The following is a 19135-nucleotide window of genomic DNA, read 5'->3' on the forward strand; positions in this document are numbered from 1 at the left end:
AAGGAGGAGCTGTCCTGACAGATTTCCTTTAAATCCCTTTTGATGGTCTACAGGGGTGTTTTATGCTTTTGGTTGCATAACAGTCATATTTGTGCTACAAATATCTAGATTAATTTTGTGTTTTGTTGGCATCCTTTACACTACCTGTCAAAGGTTTTTGAAAGGAGTATCTTATGCGCAAGACTGCATTTATTTGATCAAAAAATAGTTAAAACAGTAATATTGTGAAAATAAATACAATTTAAAATGACCGATTTCTATTTGAATATATTTTAAAGTGTAATTTATTCATGTGATGACAGATGAATTTTCATCATTATTACTTCAGTGTCACATGATCCTTCAGGAATCACCCTAATATGCTCATTTGCAGCTCAAGAAACATTTCTGAAAATGATTGTGCTGCTTAATATTTTTGTGTAAACGCTGATATGTTTTTTTTCCAGGATTCTTTAATTAAATAACAAAAATAACAGCTTTAATTTGAAGTAAAAATCTTTTGTAACATTATAAATGTCTTTACTGTCACTTCAATTAATTTAATTTCCCTTCTTTTGTACTAAATGTTGCAGGAGTGGCTGAATTGAGTCTGAGCTGTGTCGGTATGTCATTAGTTTTCTTTGTGTGTGTTGTCTGGGTCAGTAGTCACATGTAGTGATCAGTAGGGGGACATAGCTGGTGTGCAGCGTGGCGTGACCGGAGGACCTGCATGTGACAAAGCACTCGTACTAAAAACATGAAAGAGAGATTTCCATCATTACCAGCTTTAACCATCTTTAGCACACTTGTTTACATCTGGTCACCACACATCCGAGCACCATGGACCATAGTGTATTACAGCCATCGTCTTGTTTGCTGTTGTGATTAGTCAGTGTGTCTCCACCGCGGCTGTGCATTACATCTAAAGGAATGTGGCTACGTTAGCAGCTAATTTAAATGAGATAATCACCTAAATAAATTTCCTTCCAGAGGTTTCTTTGTTGTTATTCCAGCTTTATAGATGTGATGAGGTTTATATACAAACTACAACAGCATTTTAGTGCCACGTAAAAAAAATAAAAATAAAAAATAAATAAACACTAAGATTACAAGATTAAAGTCATAATATTTTGAAAAAAACTAAAAATTATGAGAATAGTCTAAATACTTTGAGTTTATTCTCAATTTACTTTGACTTTATTCTCTAAATATTTTGAAAATATTGCTACAACTTTATTATCGTAATTTCAACTTTATTCTCAAAATATTTCTACTTTATTCTTGTAATTTCTACTTTATTCTCATATTGTTATGACTTTATTCTTATTTCGGCTTTATTCTCATATTGCTACAACCTTATTCTCATAATTTCTAATTTATTCTCAAAATATTGACTTTACTCTCGTAATTTTGACTTAATTCTCAAAATATTTCAACTTTATTTTAGTATTATGACTTTCTCATAATTTCTACTTTATTCTCGTAATTTTCGACTTTATTCTCGTATTGCTACGACTTCAATCTCATAATCTTATATATTTAAATTTTTTAATGTGGCTCTAAAACGCCATAAGAAACCATTCAAATGTTATTAGTGAATTTATATCTACAGTAGATATTTTAATAAATTTGTTTAAAAAATGCCTTATGTAGTATTTTAATAAAAAATATTTAATAAAAAACATTTCTAAAGGGATAGTCCCCATTTTTCCATACTATGGAAGTCAATGGGGACTAGAAACTGCAAACTGCAACCCACATTTTCTTTAATGATCAACCAACTCCAGCAGGTTTGGAACAACTTGAGGTTTTTTTCATGACTTCAGATGAAGAATGACCTAGTTTCATGTGATTTCTGAACTCATTTGAATCTGTGGGTGTGTTTAGGTATGCGTGTCCGTGCTGCTTCATGTGTGTGTCATACGAAAATGAACCGGCTCCAAATCTGTTGCTCAAATCGTGTGGTAGCTGATAGGTCATGCTAGCTCCTAGCATTAGGCTAATCTCCTTGCTGTTATAGTTTCTTTTTATAGGCCATTGAAATGGCCATAAAGTATAAGCTTGTAAACAAGAACGACCAACTGTTTTTGGCAGGACAACAAAGACAGTAATGTGTTATATCATTAGGCTGTATTTTATGAGTGCCAATGAGTGCAGGTGTTTGGTGACTGACGGAAGGCTTTTCTATGCAGTATGCGAAAAACAAATAGCTTTATGAGAGTTTTAACAGTGTCATGTGCTGGGAGTTTTAGGGGTGATTTTACACTAAAGAAGACCCACCGTCTATTTGACATCAGAGCTCGTTTAATTTGATTTGTGTGATGCACTAGCAAAAACCATACCTGGAAATGTGAATTCAGGGATAGCAATCCAAGACAGTAATATTTTATTTAAAAAAAAATGTTATACACTGTGCTTTATATTACATTTTATATGTGAGGTTTATGTGAATTCTGGGATAGCAATCAGGTGGAATCAAACTCTGGTTTGGACTAGACAATCAAACCATGCATGAAAACAGGATAAATGTTAAATATTTGAGGGCATTAACCAAAACACAATAGACTGACTGTGAGCTGATGTATTCTGATAGTAGTAATCTTGATAAGCACGCACACTTTGACTCAACTTTTCTCATGATCGCGTGCTTTTTAAAGGACCAAACTGGGTCAAAGCTGCTACCTTTGTTTGTGAAGCTGTGTAAATTTTTATGTGCACATCACATGTTTTTAGCTTCCTGTCTTGATGAAAAGAACAGGATGCTGTCATCTTTATTCAGAAGTTGCTCATTGATCATTGCAGTCTTCCTGTTGGAACATGGAAACCTAATATGAGCGAAGGCAATACCACACCACCACTGCTATACATAGATTGGCCTCAGGGGTGTGTGCCTTTATGACACATGCACTTCCTTGGACATGTCTTGCAACTTGTCGGGGTACTACAGTTTCATGATGTCTCACCCAGCTCACTCTTACTGCTTCTTTCCTGCTGGGTGTTTTCCTGTAGAGAGAGACGGTGCCTATTCTTAGTTTACAAAGATGTAGCCTATACACTCCCACATGAAGGGAGGTGCTCATAAATTTTCATTATGTAACAAAATGAAGAAATTAATAATAAATTAATTAATTATTCAGTCCCACATGTACAGAGATGCTCATAAATTGTATTTATTTTAATGATTTTTTTTATTTTTATTTATGCACTCCCACGTTTATAAATTGTATTTATTTTATAACATTTTAAGTAATCCCACTAGAAATATACGTAAAATACGTTTTATATTTTATTTTATTTTTATGCAAACACACAAATTTAATAGAAAACAACACTATAAATGGATGCACATTTCTTTCTTCTGTGGAACACATTAAAGAGGGCCAGACTATTGTTTTGGACCCCGTTGACTTTCATTGTATAGACGAAAACAGTTAAAACAACACAAAATATCTTTTTATGTTCCACAGAAGGAAATGTGAGGGATATATAATACAACATGAGCATATTAGTAAATTTTGGCACAATTTTTATTTCTAGGTGACACCCGGCATGTTAATGTCAATAATGTAAGACTGTGTCGTGAACATCAAACTGCAATTGACTAGTAATGAAGGTGCAATGTTCTGTTCTTATGACAGCTGAACTTCGGCCCTGGTTTTACAGTACTGAATGTTTATCTTTGGAGAAGGTCTTGCCAAGTCATCTATCAGACTTGGCAGTACATCACAACATCTGTGGCCTTGTAAAATATCTAGTAGTTGGCTGAATAGTTTATTTTGGGATGGAGAGAACTGTTAGTTCTAGGGGAAAATGTTAAGCTTCAATTAAGCCATTATTTTGGGTATGGCACAATATATATTTGTATTATTATTATTTTTTCTTCGCAGAATGTTTACCATAAGGACTTTAGCGTTTTTAACTTTAAGGTCATGACCCTTCTCAAGCTTACTGGGTCAAAGTGATGTTTTTTTTCTTGAAACTTGAACACCTACTATTATTAATTCAGATGTTTTTATTTTATTATAATCTCCTTAGTACCGGTTAAGCTAATATATAATTATTTCTCTAATGTAATTGAAGCCTTTTCTCTGTTTATGTGACTAATTTCTGTTTCTGTTTGTGTTTCAGATTTAAGAGCAGATTTACAGTGGTTCAGGAGCATTGCTGCTATTACAGAAATAATGACATGAGTAAGTTTGTTACTAACAAAATGAGTTATTAAAAGCTGCAGTCCGTAACTTTTGGTGCTATAGCGGTTAATAAACATAACTGCGTTACGATGAGTTACGCAGGTACTCCGCAATGGTTCCAGTCTAAAATAGTCTGAATATAAAAACTTATTTTAGGTGTATTGTAGTGATTCATGATGAGCCAAAAACACAGTTTGGCAAATGGATTAATTATGTACTTATTTTATTAATTGTATTAATATAATAATTATATTAATTTTTTACATTTTGAACATAAAGTTATGGACTTCAGCTTTAATTAGTCAGTTATTAATATTTTATTCATTACAATTCAGTCATCTTAAAAATCACTACATTTATTTTTTGCCAGGTGTCTTACACATTTATTCACAAGATTTAGAAGTTAATTTAGTTTTTTTGTTTGTTTCATTGCAAAATTTCTTCTTAGCCTTATAAAGATTTGATATGAGAAATTTCTCTATAATATCAACATCTACTGCATGCCTTCTGTCTTCTGATTGATAGTTTATACTTTTTAGCAGAAAAAAGGCCTTTTAGTATATTACAAAAACTTCAGGTCATGTTACAAATGTTGATCTGCTGTTAAATGTTTAGAATAACTTTTGTATTGTTATTAATATTACAGGAATGAAGTAACTTTGATTCCATACAGTTTTTTTTTTTTTTTTTTTTTTTTTTTTTTTTTTTTAGAAACATCTTACAATTTGAGAATCAAATATGATCAACCGGCTTTTGAGGAAAGTTTAATTCTGCATCTCTCAATCATCACTGCACTGCATTATGTTTTGCCCCACAACTAAAAGTACAGAGCCTTAAGCATTTAAGTATCTTACAAGACATATTATTCGGATAACTGATACTTATATGCATTTTATGCAAGTAGTCTGCTACACTACAAAAATCTCATTCATAAATTACAATTTCATCTTGTAAATATCAGCATCTGCTCAAAATAATTGCATAAGTTTCACAGTTTTGGCTTCTTTATAAAATTGAGGTGTTATTTCATTCTCAAGTATGAGCTCCATATTGTCCAATATCATACTAAATGGGTCACAAAAAACACATGCATCTTTCAATAACCTATTCAATTTCTGACTTGTTTTATAGGTCAGGCATTAACTTAAGTTAAAATTACTTAGGAGTATATATTAAACATGACTTTTATTACTTATAAAGTGTGTAATTATGATGAATGTTTTTCTGTTTTTTTTTTCTTAGGAGATGGCTAGTGCTAACATGTGGTGCCTCCACTCTCACACCCGAATGAAAGCACATAAACCCCACAGGGACCCACAGCAGGCTTTTCTACCTTGACCTCAGAGTCCTCTGATTGACCCTACACACAAAAACATTCATATTCACTTGCACCTTCTGTCTTGCCCACCGATTGTCCTCATCCTACATCCTGTGGCAAGCTCCTCTCTTCCTTCCTTAGAGCAAGCAGGCCTGGAGGTAAATTTGCTTTTGAATGAATTATTGAATTATTGCATTTATTCCTTTTGTGTCATTGTTTCATTTTAATTTAATAGTGTATAAAAGTGCCTTCTAAATTAAAACCCTCATTCATTTATTTAGAGTGTACCTAATTTCAATTGCATTCAAAAAAAATTATTTTATTTTATTTTGTTACCCAGGTTACAAATGTCTACCTCACGCTTAAAGGTCCTCTCTCTACAACTGCGACCCTGAACACACTACAAAAATGACCTCTAGCATAGACCGGTAAGTCCTCGGTTGACCCCGAACCATCCTGTGCAGAAAGGATTCTGTTAACAATAGCCACAATCTCCAACATATATTAGAAAAACACAGTAAAACAATAAAATCACAACATTTGGGATGGGTGATATATCGGTAGGCAAGCTTTAAAGGCCTTGAACAGTTCAATATACACACTCGTATGTGTCAAAATGGCCATCTTTGTAAGTATCCTCAAATACACAGTAATTTGGGTCTTAAGTGAAAACAAACAGCTGAGAAAGAAAACGCATATGCAACAATATATTGGATCCGGTCAGCTCTTAAAGTGACCGCAATCTAATAGTCCTGCTGTCTGTCATTCATGTTAATCAAACAACAAAAGAGAGAAAATCTCTCACTGCTCACTGCCTAAATCACTTTTGTAATTTTAATAAGAAATATGCATTTATACTTTTAAATATAAACTTTATCAAATGTATGTAGCATTTCTTATTTGTTTGTTCTACTGTAGTTTCTTTACTGTAGCTTGTTTTTTGTTTTTTTTATTTAGGCTAATATTAGTTTTCTGTGATACTGATACTGGTGACAAAGAATTATTTCTATGGTATCAAAAATTTGATATCATAAAGACCATAAGATCATAAAGTTATTTAAAGCAAAAATAACTGCATCGTGATATATATCCTTATCGTGAAATAAAATTACTCATACCGTGATACGATTTTGGTCGTATCACATATCGACTCCACATTATTATTTTCAGAAAGTTTTTTTGTTAAATGAAATTCGAGTTAATTTGAAACCAAGGCAGTCCCAGTCCTGCATCCTCAGTTACAGCAGATGCAGCTGAGATGGATGGCTCATATTAAACAATCTTAAAGGGTTACTCCACCCCAAAATGAACATTTTGTTATTAATCACTTACCCCCATGTCGTCCCAAACCCGTAAAAGCGTCGTTCATTTTAGAACACAATTTAAGATATTTTGAATGAAAACCGGGAGGCTTGTGACTGTCCCATTGACTGCCAGGTAAATACCACTGTCAAGGCCCAGAAAAGTAGGAAAGACATCGCCAGAATAGTCCATCTGCCATCAGCGGTTCAACCGTAAGGTTATGAAGCTATGAGAATACTTTTTGTACACAAAGAAAACAAAAATAACGACTTTATTCAACAATTTGTTTCCTCCACGTCAGCGTAGCCCCATTTTGGAGAGTATCTGCTGGATACTGATGATTTGTTTTCATTCAAATCACAGCGTAAATAAACGTAGAAGACGTATCCGTGTGGTGCGGCTCACACAGAACAGTTGAATAAAGTTAAAGTACGGGTTTGGAACGACATGGGGGTAGGTGATTTAATGACAAAATATTCATTTTGGGGTGGAGTAGCCCTTTAATATCTATATTCGTAAACAGCTTTCGTTCGCTGTTAGATGCAGATGTAACACACCCATGGCCAGTTGCTATAGTGACTACAGTGAATGGAATAACATTAAACATGCCCACTCTGGCCAGCCTCACTGCACCCGGTTTCCTTCTAACTGGTTGGGCCTGTTGAGTGACAGTAAGATGGGCCATTGTGTGGCGGCGGTGTGGAATTTTTCAGGCTAATCTCTGGATTACCGCCACGCTGAATAGAGCAGCAGCTCCATTTTCCCCTCTCAAAGGTTTCCAGGTGAAGTAACTGGAGATGGCACCTACGGTCGAAAACAGGGAACATATGGTGCTTGCACAATCTGTATTCTCTTACCATATTCAGAGAATCTGTATATTTTTGAGAGCTGCACTTCCTCTCATCTCTCAGACAGCATGAGCTCTAAGTGGCCCTTCAGGACACTGTTAAACATAGCTAGATCGAATGCAGGGCAATTTGAACTTATATGATGTCCATTGTAGTAGACAAACTGTTTTATACAGTAGTTTATAATGAAGGGCGTCAGTTATGTTGTCAGAACAACTTCTGTGTGTTTCTACGAAGCTACAAATACACCTTCACCAAACTTCTGTGTGTTTCTGCAAAACACAGTTTGTGTTGATTGATTGGAGTAAAAAAAAAAAACTAGCAAGTGAAAATGAAGCTCCGTACCTCTGACATGGGGTTAGAGGTACTTGTTTTCTTCTCCTATTTTATTTTATTTATTTTTTTTATATTTTTGTATATTTGTCGTTGTTTAATGTCTCTTCTGTGGGAAAAAAGTAAAAAATTTAATAAATAAGTTTTGAATATTTAATGTTTAGCATGCTGGATGTTTGCATTGATACATTTTAAACGAATGCCTGTCTGCATTAAATGTTAATGTAATTACAATAGAACTATTAATAACAATGCAAATTATAAGCTGCTTCAGGAAATAATTACTTATTTCAGAAACTGCAGATTTACACAGATAGATATACACATTAATTATTATTTTGATGGCAGAGACAATAAATGTTCAGTGCTTGCTTTTTCTTTTGTAACACTGGTACATTTTGTGTTTTCAAATCCAAATGTCCAGGATTTTGTATTTTGAGTATTCAGTGATCAGAAAAGCAGAATTATTGGCTGTTGCTTTTTTTGTTCATAATTAAAGATTCTTTACAAGGTTCTCATTTCAGAACTGAGAAGGATACAAAAACTTACCTCATTTGAACCCTAATGCTTTCTTTAGTAAATCTTTAATTTTCATAATTATATTTTTAGTTGAAGTTCAAACCAAGTTTGTAATGACTTTTTAATAATGTGGTAATTATGCACCCTCATCCTCGCCTCCTGAAGTGATGAGACTGGTCTTACCTGCTGTATAGTTAAGCCAAAGTGAAACTACTAAAACCCTTTTAGTGCAAACAGATAAATGTAGACTTCACCATGCAGTGACGCCTATCATCATGATTGCCTTTGTGAATGTCTTCAAAGCTGTGTTAACCTTTGTGACTACATTTCTGACTTTGAGACATGTCACAGTTTGTTAGTCAAGGTTCTCTGGTTTTAACGGTCATCCGATGGGAAATTCTTATGTTTCATGTCAGTTTTAAGTATTAAAATACACTAAAATATAAATGTGCATGTAAAACAATATCAGTAGAGCAACACATGAGATTAAATGTAACTCAAAACTCAGTCTCAGCAAATATCCTTTGGACTCATTGCTGTACATTCCAGCATTATGAACTTATCACACATCTTTTCTTGTTTTTACAACCAAATTTCTTCAGACATTTACATTGTTCTTTCTTAATGATGTTATGAATTGTCATATCTGATATTTTTCCGCCATACGCATATTTGACACTTTCCAAACACCATCTGACAGCAACTTGGGTGAAGCTCAGTCTCCGACTTCAAAACTAATTGTCAAGACTGGTAAATGTTAGTCTTAAATATAATGGTTGCCAAGCAATAAGACATCAACATTGTGACTTGAGTTCAAATCAGGAGTCTGAAGTCCACATCTCTGATTTTCACTGATAAACATTTCGTTGAGCAAATCTACGTCAAATGTGTGTTGAACAGTTCTGGGCTGCTTTGAAAACTCTCGAATAAAAGTTACAATTTGGTTGAATACAGATAAACTAGGACACTTAAGTTTTATTGAGAGTTATACATTACTTACATGCTTGAATTTCATGACTGAGTTTATTTATGAATGCTTCAACCCATTTGACCATACAATAGAAGTCTATGGGGTCCCAAAGTGAACCAGTGGACTTTCATTTTATGGACAGAAAATATGGGAACATTAAAAAAAAAAAAAAAAAGGTTCTGTTTTCAACAAAAGAAAGACAGTTTTATATAGGTTTGGATCCACATGAGAGTGAGTATACTATTACTCAAACCGTTCTGTACGATTTTTAAAATGTTTTTGAAATGACTTTGAAAGATTTCATGCTCACCAAGTCTGCATTAAAATAATCAAATATAGTAGAATACAAAAATACAGTAAAAGCAGAAATATTACAATTTAAAATAACTGTTTTCTATTTTATCACATTTTAAAATATAATTTATCTCTGTGATGGCAAAGCTGAATTTTCAGCATCATTATTCCACTCTTCAGTGTCACGTGATCGTTCAGAAATAGTTTATTATGCTGATTTGCTGCTCAACAAACACTTCTTATTTATTATCATCAGTGTTGAAAACAGTTGTGCTGCTTAATATAGTTTTGGAAATGTTTATTTATTAATTTTTAATTTATTCCTTTTTTTGTTGAATAGAAAGTTGAAAAGAACATAATTTATTTAAAATAGAATAATTTTTCTAACATTATAAATGTCTTTACTGTCATTGTTGATCAATTGAATGTGTTCTTAGTGAATAAATGTTGTATAAATAAATATCATAATATTTAGGTGACCATTTATTCTAAATGAATATGTGTCATTGCCATTTGTGACCCTCTGTGAAATCCAGGCTAAAGTCTCAATGTAATTATGAGATAACAAGCATCAAAGTTTGATTTCAACCATTAATTTCACTATGATTTCAATCTTTGACATGGTCTTAGTCAGTAATAAAGATATCAATTTTGCATTTTCACAGAATGTTCTTTACCTTACGAAGGATGATTTTATATAGAAAACAGTAAATCACCAAAATATGACTTTAGATGGGTTTGCACTGACAGGGTCACATTTGTATCGTATTTAAAAACAATGCCAATGGTAAATTATCAGGAACTGTCCCACTTTTCCTGTATTAGTTTAGCAAAGTGTACTTTATGTGGCAAACACTGCTGACATATTTTTGAGTCCTACTTCAAATATTGGCTCTTAATATTTGCCAGTGCCAGGAATTGATACCTCTCTATAAGATATACTCTTCTTTTTAACAATCTTTGGCAAACTTTACATTTGATGATAAACATCATGGCTAATTTGGCACACATTGAGCCTCTGTGTATACTTAGTGATCAATACTGTCCTCTGAAACATCTTTATTGCATTGTTGTGTTCATATTGTCTCTCTCACAACACAAACACTATTAAAGTTAATGATCAGCCATTCACATCCTCAATGTGCGTGTGTCGGAGAGAGAATGGAGAAATGTCAATACACAAACACCGCATTGTTTTTGTTGTAGAAATGTAGGTCATCATATTTTTCTGCTTCTAATTGTTCCGTTTAAGTATTCAGAAATGATCCGCATTTTCAAAACGAGCCGTTCGTAAAGCAGTCAAGTGGATATTAGATTGTGTGAGAATGAAAATGCTGCACTATGAGTGTGCAGTGACTTACAGACTTGTTTGTATCTTCAAAACAATTACAGCACTCCTCTCACTTTAATGTGTGTGTGTGTGTGCTATCACTGTGCAGAGGGTCTTTTAGACGTTAAGCTTAAAGACAGGTGTAGAATGGGGTCATTCAGAGTCGTGAGCCGATACACATGCGCTTATCCTGGCAGCAAGTCATGCATGAGGCTGTAGTGGCAGATGCGGTGACTCATTTGGAGGTGAATGATGTTGAAAGATGAGTGTGAGGCTTAATATGCAACTGAAGCATTCATTTGCATTTCGTACATAACGTGATGGGATTCTGGCTCCAGGGCTGGAAAATGTACTAAATGCATGTTATGTTCAATGAAAATGTGTCATGTTTGTGACGAATGAATTTATATCTTGTAGTGTACTTCAGGATATACAGTATATGCATGTAACACATACGGTACAGTCTTTGTCTTCTAGTAAAATGCACTAAAAATATTGATGACTCATCTCACACTTATGGGCATCTCACTAGAAAATCTCACTAGAATAAATGTTTATGCCTTTAGCAATAGCAAGTAGCAAAGAATTAATAAAATCGATCAAATATGTATTTTAAATGGACTAAATTGATGACAGACATTTAGAATGTTACAAAAGATTTCCATTTCAAATAAATGCTTTCGTCGAAGAATCCTGCAAAAAAAAAAAAAGGTTTCCACAAAAATATTAGGCCACTTTGTTTCTTGTTTCTTGAGCAGCAGATCAGCATATTAGATTGATTTCTGAAAGATCATGTGGCACTGAAGACTGGAGTAATGATGCTGAAAATTCAACTTTTCATCACAGGAATAAATTACATTTAAAATGTGATAAAATAGAAATCAGTTATTTTCAACTGTACTGTTTTTTTTTATTTTTTATATATTACTGTTTTTGTTTTTGCTTTATTTTTGAGCAAATAAAGACTTGATGAGAACAAGAGAGATTAAAGAAGAACATCATTACCAACCCTAAAACTAGTGTAAACTAAGGCCTATTGGCTTATGACTATTTTTTCAAGGACAAACTGAAATTGAGGAAATATAATGGCAATTTCTGACTCCTTTTCTCTTAATTGTCCTAATTAAATTATGTTAGCTAATCTTAACGCCTCATATTGAATGTGCCCACCGTTTCGAGCAGATGGCTTTGAATTTCACAGCGCAGATATAAATATCTTTTTGTTTGGCAGCCAAATCAGTTGACGTCAATGTATTCAGAGTAATACATGTTAGACGTTATTTTCTTTATTTTTAAATTTATTTTCTTTTTCTGTTTCCTGTGTCACTTCATATTGTATGAATATTCCTAATTAAAATTTCCGTTTTCACATACAGCAATAAAATGAACCATATAATATGGATTTATTAGAGCAGCGGGTGCTTCTTTATGTAAACACATAGCCACACACCCACAACCCTTGATGCAAATGGACTGAGGAAAACTCTGAATTGTTTATGTAAAATTGTGGTAATGGACACCCAGTGGCAGAGCAAAATGCACACGGTTTTATTTACCCAGCCTGCTGTTTGCACTCTTTAATCTCGCAACTTTGCAAATACACATTCATACGGTTGACTTGCATCTCGTCTCTCACACACAAAAACACTCATTCAATCGTGTGCACGCACCAAAGGAAAGGTCATTGTGATCTCTGCGATTCCAGAGACAGATGGACATTTTGTACCCTGTGCAAAAGACCAATTATCTCAAGGCTAAAAAAGACTGTTGTGTCGTGTTGAGATGACCTTAAAGAGCTCATCCAGTAGTTAAAGCTGCCATTTACTCAACCCCTTGTCATTTCAAACCCATACTATTTTGGAGCTGAGAAGCAGCTATGACATCAGTCATGAAATCAAACCCCAATCACGACCATTACAAACTGATTTCAGTTCCCTTGCCATGACCAGCTGGTCTCGTTTTCTGTCTTGTGCTTTCAAAGCAGCTGAGTCAGAGAACACTGGGTATCTAAATATATACTGACACACACACACAGCACCCCTACAGGCCTTTATATCCACCTCCGCCGCTGACCTACTGCCATCTTAATCAATTATTTATTGCATGACCTGATTATGATTAAATATTGCGGGGTGTCAAAAGAAAAGACTTGCACATTTCCTTTTGATATTTCCTCATTAACTCGCTCATTTACTCGCCCTCATGTCGTTCCAAACCTGTGTGATTGTATTTTTTCTGTGAAACACAACATTTTGGAGATTGTTTGAGTCGCTCTTTTCCATGCAGTTACAATGAATGGGAACAGAAAGGTTCATGTGTCAACAATATTTGATTCAGGAATGAATTGTTCTGGATCTTTTCAGTGAATCTATCGATGCAGTTCACAAAACCGGTTCTTTAGTTGTGACTCAATGATTCAGTTTCAGCCGTTAAAGTGATAAAGAGGTCAATTCTGTTATCAGTTACTCGCCCTTATGTCATTCCACACACACAAGACTTTTGTTTATCTTCGAAACACAATGTAACCTAAGAGATTTTTGTCTTTCCACTGAAAGTTCATTCCGACAGCTTCTGAAGGTATATATGTGAATACAAGTTTATATGTGAATGAAAGCCTAAATTAAATCTGTTCATTCATAAAGTCATATAATCATCATATAAAGTCATTGTGTCTCTTCAGAAGACTTGGATTAAAGTTTTTGATTCATTTGGATTAGTTTTCCTTTCTTTATGACGCTTCTTGAAGGTTCAGTTCAGAACTTTGATTAACTCAACTTTTAACAGTAAATGAAAAACTCAAATCACAAAAAAACTTACTTAAAACAATAAAATGCAATAAAAGTTCCATGAAATAAAAAGAAATCCATTTAAATTGATTTTATTTCAGCTATTTGCCAGACAGCATGTCATTTTTTTAGTTTAAATTAATACACTAAAATAAGTAATACTAGAATAAAAACTAATAAAAATGACAGCACGCAACAAAATTGTTTAATGTTAAAATGAAAATTATTAAATTGAAAACAGAAAAAAAGTTGAAATATTAATAAAACTGTCTAAATGATACTAAAATAACACTGCCTTGAAGATTCACTATTAGCAAATAATGATTTAAACTTAGTTCTGCTTCTCTCACAAAACTATCATATTTATGACTTTAGACTTGTTGTGTCCTTTTTGAAGCTTGAAAGCTTCAGTGCCTTATTATTTTCAAGGGACAATCCCTTTGAATAAATGGCTCAGCCTCAAATATTAAAATTTTAGCATTATGAATGCTGATGTGATTACAAACACTGCAACAGATGAGGAGTGACGCTGTCTTTAATTGGCCAATCACACAGCGGAGTAGAGCTCGCATTGGTCAAGCTGGTCTAACCTCTATTACTATGGCTCTCTTTTCAGGGATGACAGCAGTATCTTTGATGGGTTGATGGAAGAAGATGAGAAGGACAAAGCAAAAAGGTGATTAGACAAGCAAAACATTGATTATTTTTGATTCCTCAAAGGGAATTTCCTTTTTTACCTTGAGTCGAACTCCTGTTATGAGCCAACCCTTTATTCCATTATCTCATGCAAGAGTGGTTTAAACATGATTCATTACACCAGATTGTATAGACAAGTCCTTAGTATATCTAAAGTGGTTTTGCACCAGGAATAGAAACTTAAGTGTGACCTAGTTATGACTGTTTAAACCGGAGTGCACAGCTTCACCCTCATTTTCTGTATACAGTCACAGAACCGTGAAATGGATTAGATAGTGTCCCAATATCATTTTGAGGAGTAAATTGTAGAATTTAAGAAAATTAAAAGATAGTTACATGACTTTTAGTGCTTAATTGTGATGAAATTGTTATTACTACATCATCTTGAAGTCAGCAATTGATTTCCACTGGAATTTTCCACCTCTTCTTTTTCTACCATCAGAGTTTCTAGGAACAAGTCGGAGAAGAAGAGGCGAGACCAGTTCAATGTGCTCATCAAGGAACTGGGCACCATGCTGCCGGGCAACACCCGCAAGATGGACAAGTCTACCATCCTACAGAAAAGCATCGACTTCCTGCGCAAGCACAAAGGTTACTGCAGTGCCATATCAAATAATCGTAACCAAATTTGTCTTTTTTTGAAAATGAAAGTAAATTCAGTATTTTCTAAATATTGGGGGGGGGGGGGGGGGGAGATTTAGTTAAATAAATTGGAGCAATAATATGCATTTAAATCCTACAGAAAACGAAACCATTATAGAGAAATTTGTATTTATTTATTTATTTAATATTTTCAGTCAATAATGGTTTTTGTGACATAAGTTGATTTCACAAGCCAGACCGTTTACTATTGATGAATTCTAGCCATAAACTGCCCACTTAGACAGGAAGGAGCCATCTGATGACATATGAATGCAATGTGAAACTTCCAACACGGTTTGCTTTTTTCACACAACATATAGGAGTTGGTATTTCTGAAATCAGCAAGACAATAGTACACAACAAAGTGGTAGCTCATTCAATTATTAGTACAACAGTCTTCACAAACGTTTGTACAGACAACAGCAAAAAAAAACAAAAAACAAAGTTAAATTTGGACAGATTCCATTTGCCATTATTTTTATGGATGATGGCGTTTCTAAAAGTGGTGTGTGTGCTGGACAGAGATTGAACTGTTTGGTGCGGTGCTATTTTTATTACTGGGTACGTGATTATGTTCAATGATATATAAAGTAAATGTTTATAATTAATCATTTAGTTTATTAACCTGATGAAGTAAAGCTTGTATGTTTTAGTTCTTTGTCCGGTATTTGAAACCGAAACCTTATTGTTTGTGTTGTCTTTCCATCAGAAATTGCCGCACAGTCAGAGTCAAGTGAAATCCGTCAGGACTGGAAGCCACCTTTCCTTAGCAATGAGGAGTTCACACAGCTGATGCTGGAGGTGAGAACTTACTCATTTATACACACTTGCCTAAACCTCCTACTTATGTGTATTCATTCAGTAAAAACACTAAAACTGTTGAATTATTGATATTATTCATTTGTTTTATTTTTTAGGCACTAGATGGCTTCTTTTTGGCCATCATGACCGACGGAAACATAATCTACGTCTCAGAAAGTGTCACGTCTTTATTAGAACATCTACCTGTGAGTATGAACACACTGCATTTATTTAAACAAAATTACAGTAAAATGTGCAACTTTGTCAAATATTATTACAATTTAAAATAACAGTTTCTGTTCTATATATATTTTAAAACGTGCTTATTCCTGAGATGGCAAAGCTGAATATTTAGCAGCTATTACTCAAAATCATTCTAATATGCTGATTTGGTGCTCAAGAAAATTTTTATTATTATCAATGCTGAAAACGGTGACACATTTTTTTTAATTTTTTTATTTTTTTATTCTTTGCTAAAATGAAAATGCCAAAGAACTTGCATTTATTTGACATATTATGAATGCTTTACTGTCAATTTTGACTCATTTAAAACATTGTTGATTAATAAAAAAATTGATTTCTTAAAAAAAAAAAAAATCATATTAACCCAAAACTTTTGAATGGTTGCGTGACTTTTTTCGAAAATTAACGTGACAGAAATGTCCTCAAAATAACTGTTAGGTCTCTAAATTCATCAGCGACTAAAAATATTAAATCTAATAATTAATTTGATGACAATGCTAAACTACTATTTGTGTACTCCTAACCTAACCACACTGACAGCAACTTGCAGATACAAAGCAACCAAACATAATTAATTTTCAATGAGAGTGGATTGGGCTTCAGCGACTGTTGACTAAGCGACAGCCATATTCAAATGAGCAGTATCACAATTCTGATATGAATACAGTTTGATTTTGCATCCATTTATTTGTTACAACAACAACTCTGCAGGCTCTAACTATTCATGTGAACAGTTTTACTGTGTAAGTATGAGAGATACTGACAGTGTCTGTTGTTGTGTTTTCAGTCTGATCTTGTGGATCAGAATCTGTTGAATTTCCTTCCACTGGGTGAGCACTCAGAGGTGTATAAAGCTCTATCCACACACATGCTGGAGGGAGAGACCCTCACCCCAGACTACCTAAAAAGTAAGAATCCTTCTCAAACATGCTGTTTTTACACGTTTATCCTCTCATCATGACCAAAAAATTCTTCTGGTCTGTCTCTCTCTTTGTTATTGTCTCATTTCCTTGAGCACAGATCACTAGACAAGAGCTCATTAATGCAGTTTTCTTGTTTTTGTTTTGTTTGCTTCCCTGCAGCAAAGAACCAGTTAGAATTCTGTTGCCACATGCTCCGGGGCACAATCGACCCAAAAGAGCCACCCGTTTATGAGTATGTCAAGTTCATCGGAAACTTTAAGTCCCTCAACACTGGTGAGTGTCAGAACGAGTGCCTGCAGCATCAGCCGAGTCTTTCATATGGATCCATTTATTGAATTACCCAGCCAAGTGCTTGATTGCTTGTGCTGCTTATGAGAGTAGATGGAGCAAGGATCATTATTTGAATAGGAAGTGTTGCGAAAAGTCAGTGTGCCAAAGAAACAGACTTCTGACCCAGATTTTGAGATGGAAAGTTGACTGTTTGTGGCGTAAGGTGAAGTGTATAATTTGACAGGCGTCAGTAAATGTAATTGTAAAAATAATGAATGAAGGTTTCCAAACAGCCTTGGTTTGCACAAATATATAGTCCCACTCCAGACTCACACCATTGGTGGAGCCAATGTTGGCTGGAATGATCAAACAAACAAAGCCATGTTTTTCCCCACAGAGCCGCTGTGTTTACACTTTTCAGGGGAATTGACCTACAAATAGACTTAATTATACAGTAGTTAATGAGGGAGTATTTAAACTTTTAAATCATATAGAATAATATATATAATAAATACAGGATATGTTTTAATTCTGTCAGTGAATTTATTGAAGACAAATGTTTGTTGATAAAGGGTTTTATTTATTCATCTATTTTTTTATATAATTTTCTATTCATCAGCAACAATAAAGATTACATGAGATGAGAGAAAAAAAGTCACCATGATGATAATTAAACCATTTTAATTAAAATAGATAATATATATATATATATATATATATATATATATATATAATGATACTCATATTATATTTCAGGAGTTCAGCTTAATAAATCCTTTGAATGCTTGAAAAGTTAACTAATAAATGTTTAATGCTGGAAAAGTACAATTTGTCAGTTTGATACATTTTTGTCCTTTTTGCAAAACTATTTTTAATATTATTTTTGTAGATCATTTATGATCCTTCTAATTCGCTTATTTGATGCTCAAGATGCTTAATATATTTATTATTATTATGATCAGTGTTTAAAACAGTTAATATTTGTTGCTCTTTTTTTGTTTTCATTTTGTTAACATTATTAAAAAAAATTTGATCACTGTCACTTTTAATGGTAGCAAGTATTAATTCCTTAATTAAAAACAAAATAAAAAGCTGACCCAATTTTTTGAATGGTAATTTAACTTATGACAGGTATGTCTTTTAAGTTAATTCCTCTAAATAATTATACAAGGAACAATAATCATATTTAATTTTCAATTATACTGATTAATTTTAGTGAGTGTAAAATGGACTAAAATGAATGAATATGACATTAAACAAAATATGATTAAAGAAAATACTAAATGTAACATTTTTGTCAACATTAAACATTTTCGTCAAAAGACAAGCTATGTCTAAAAATGAACACTGCAGAAATGTACTGTTTTCGATACAAAAGGAGTTTCTTATCCCTGAATTAATATTTAGGATTTGACGTTTCCTCACAGGTGCATCTCCCTAGTGGTAGGCTAAAGAAAATAAGCTTATTGTTTATCATTTCTCTCAAAACACTTCCATTCATGAAGATTTGCTTGTCTTTTCCTCTGTAGTGCCTAACTCAACACGTAACGTGATCCAGCGATCGCTGAGGCCCATGTTTGAAGACCGAGTGTGTTTCATAGCAACTGTGAGGCTAGCCAAGCCTCAGTTTATCAAGGTAGGTTGAGCCAAAGCCGACTTGGCACCTTCTCATTGGTCCTGTGACTTCTAAT

General features: G+C 33.7%; 2 protein-coding genes across 3 annotated transcripts in view; one reads left to right on the plus strand and one right to left on the minus strand.

Annotated features, from left to right (window-relative positions):
* Positions 1 to 19135, minus strand: part of LOC306880185 (creatine kinase B-type-like) — a 985569-nt gene that overhangs the window by 694115 nt on the left and 272319 nt on the right. The window lies entirely within an intron of this gene.
* Positions 1 to 19135, plus strand: part of LOC306879863 (circadian locomoter output cycles protein kaput-like) — a 63541-nt gene that overhangs the window by 25249 nt on the left and 19157 nt on the right. For both annotated transcript variants that reach the window (XM_079433083.1, XM_079433084.1), the window contains exons 3-12: positions 4108 to 4169; positions 5412 to 5645; positions 5828 to 5915; positions 14486 to 14545; positions 15008 to 15156; positions 15917 to 16008; positions 16125 to 16214; positions 17039 to 17159; positions 17334 to 17447; positions 18974 to 19080. In XM_079433083.1, coding sequence (XP_079289209.1) covers positions 5896 to 5915; positions 14486 to 14545; positions 15008 to 15156; positions 15917 to 16008; positions 16125 to 16214; positions 17039 to 17159; positions 17334 to 17447; positions 18974 to 19080 — 753 coding nt within the window. In that variant the 5' untranslated portion in view covers positions 4108 to 4169; positions 5412 to 5645; positions 5828 to 5895. The remainder of the gene's footprint in view (positions 1 to 4107; positions 4170 to 5411; positions 5646 to 5827; positions 5916 to 14485; positions 14546 to 15007; positions 15157 to 15916; positions 16009 to 16124; positions 16215 to 17038; positions 17160 to 17333; positions 17448 to 18973; positions 19081 to 19135) is intronic.

The sequence above is a fragment of the Barbus barbus genome (genome assembly GCF_936440315.1).
Source record: "Barbus barbus genome assembly, chromosome: 14".
In the NCBI taxonomy this organism is placed as follows: Eukaryota; Metazoa; Chordata; class Actinopteri; order Cypriniformes; family Cyprinidae; genus Barbus; species Barbus barbus.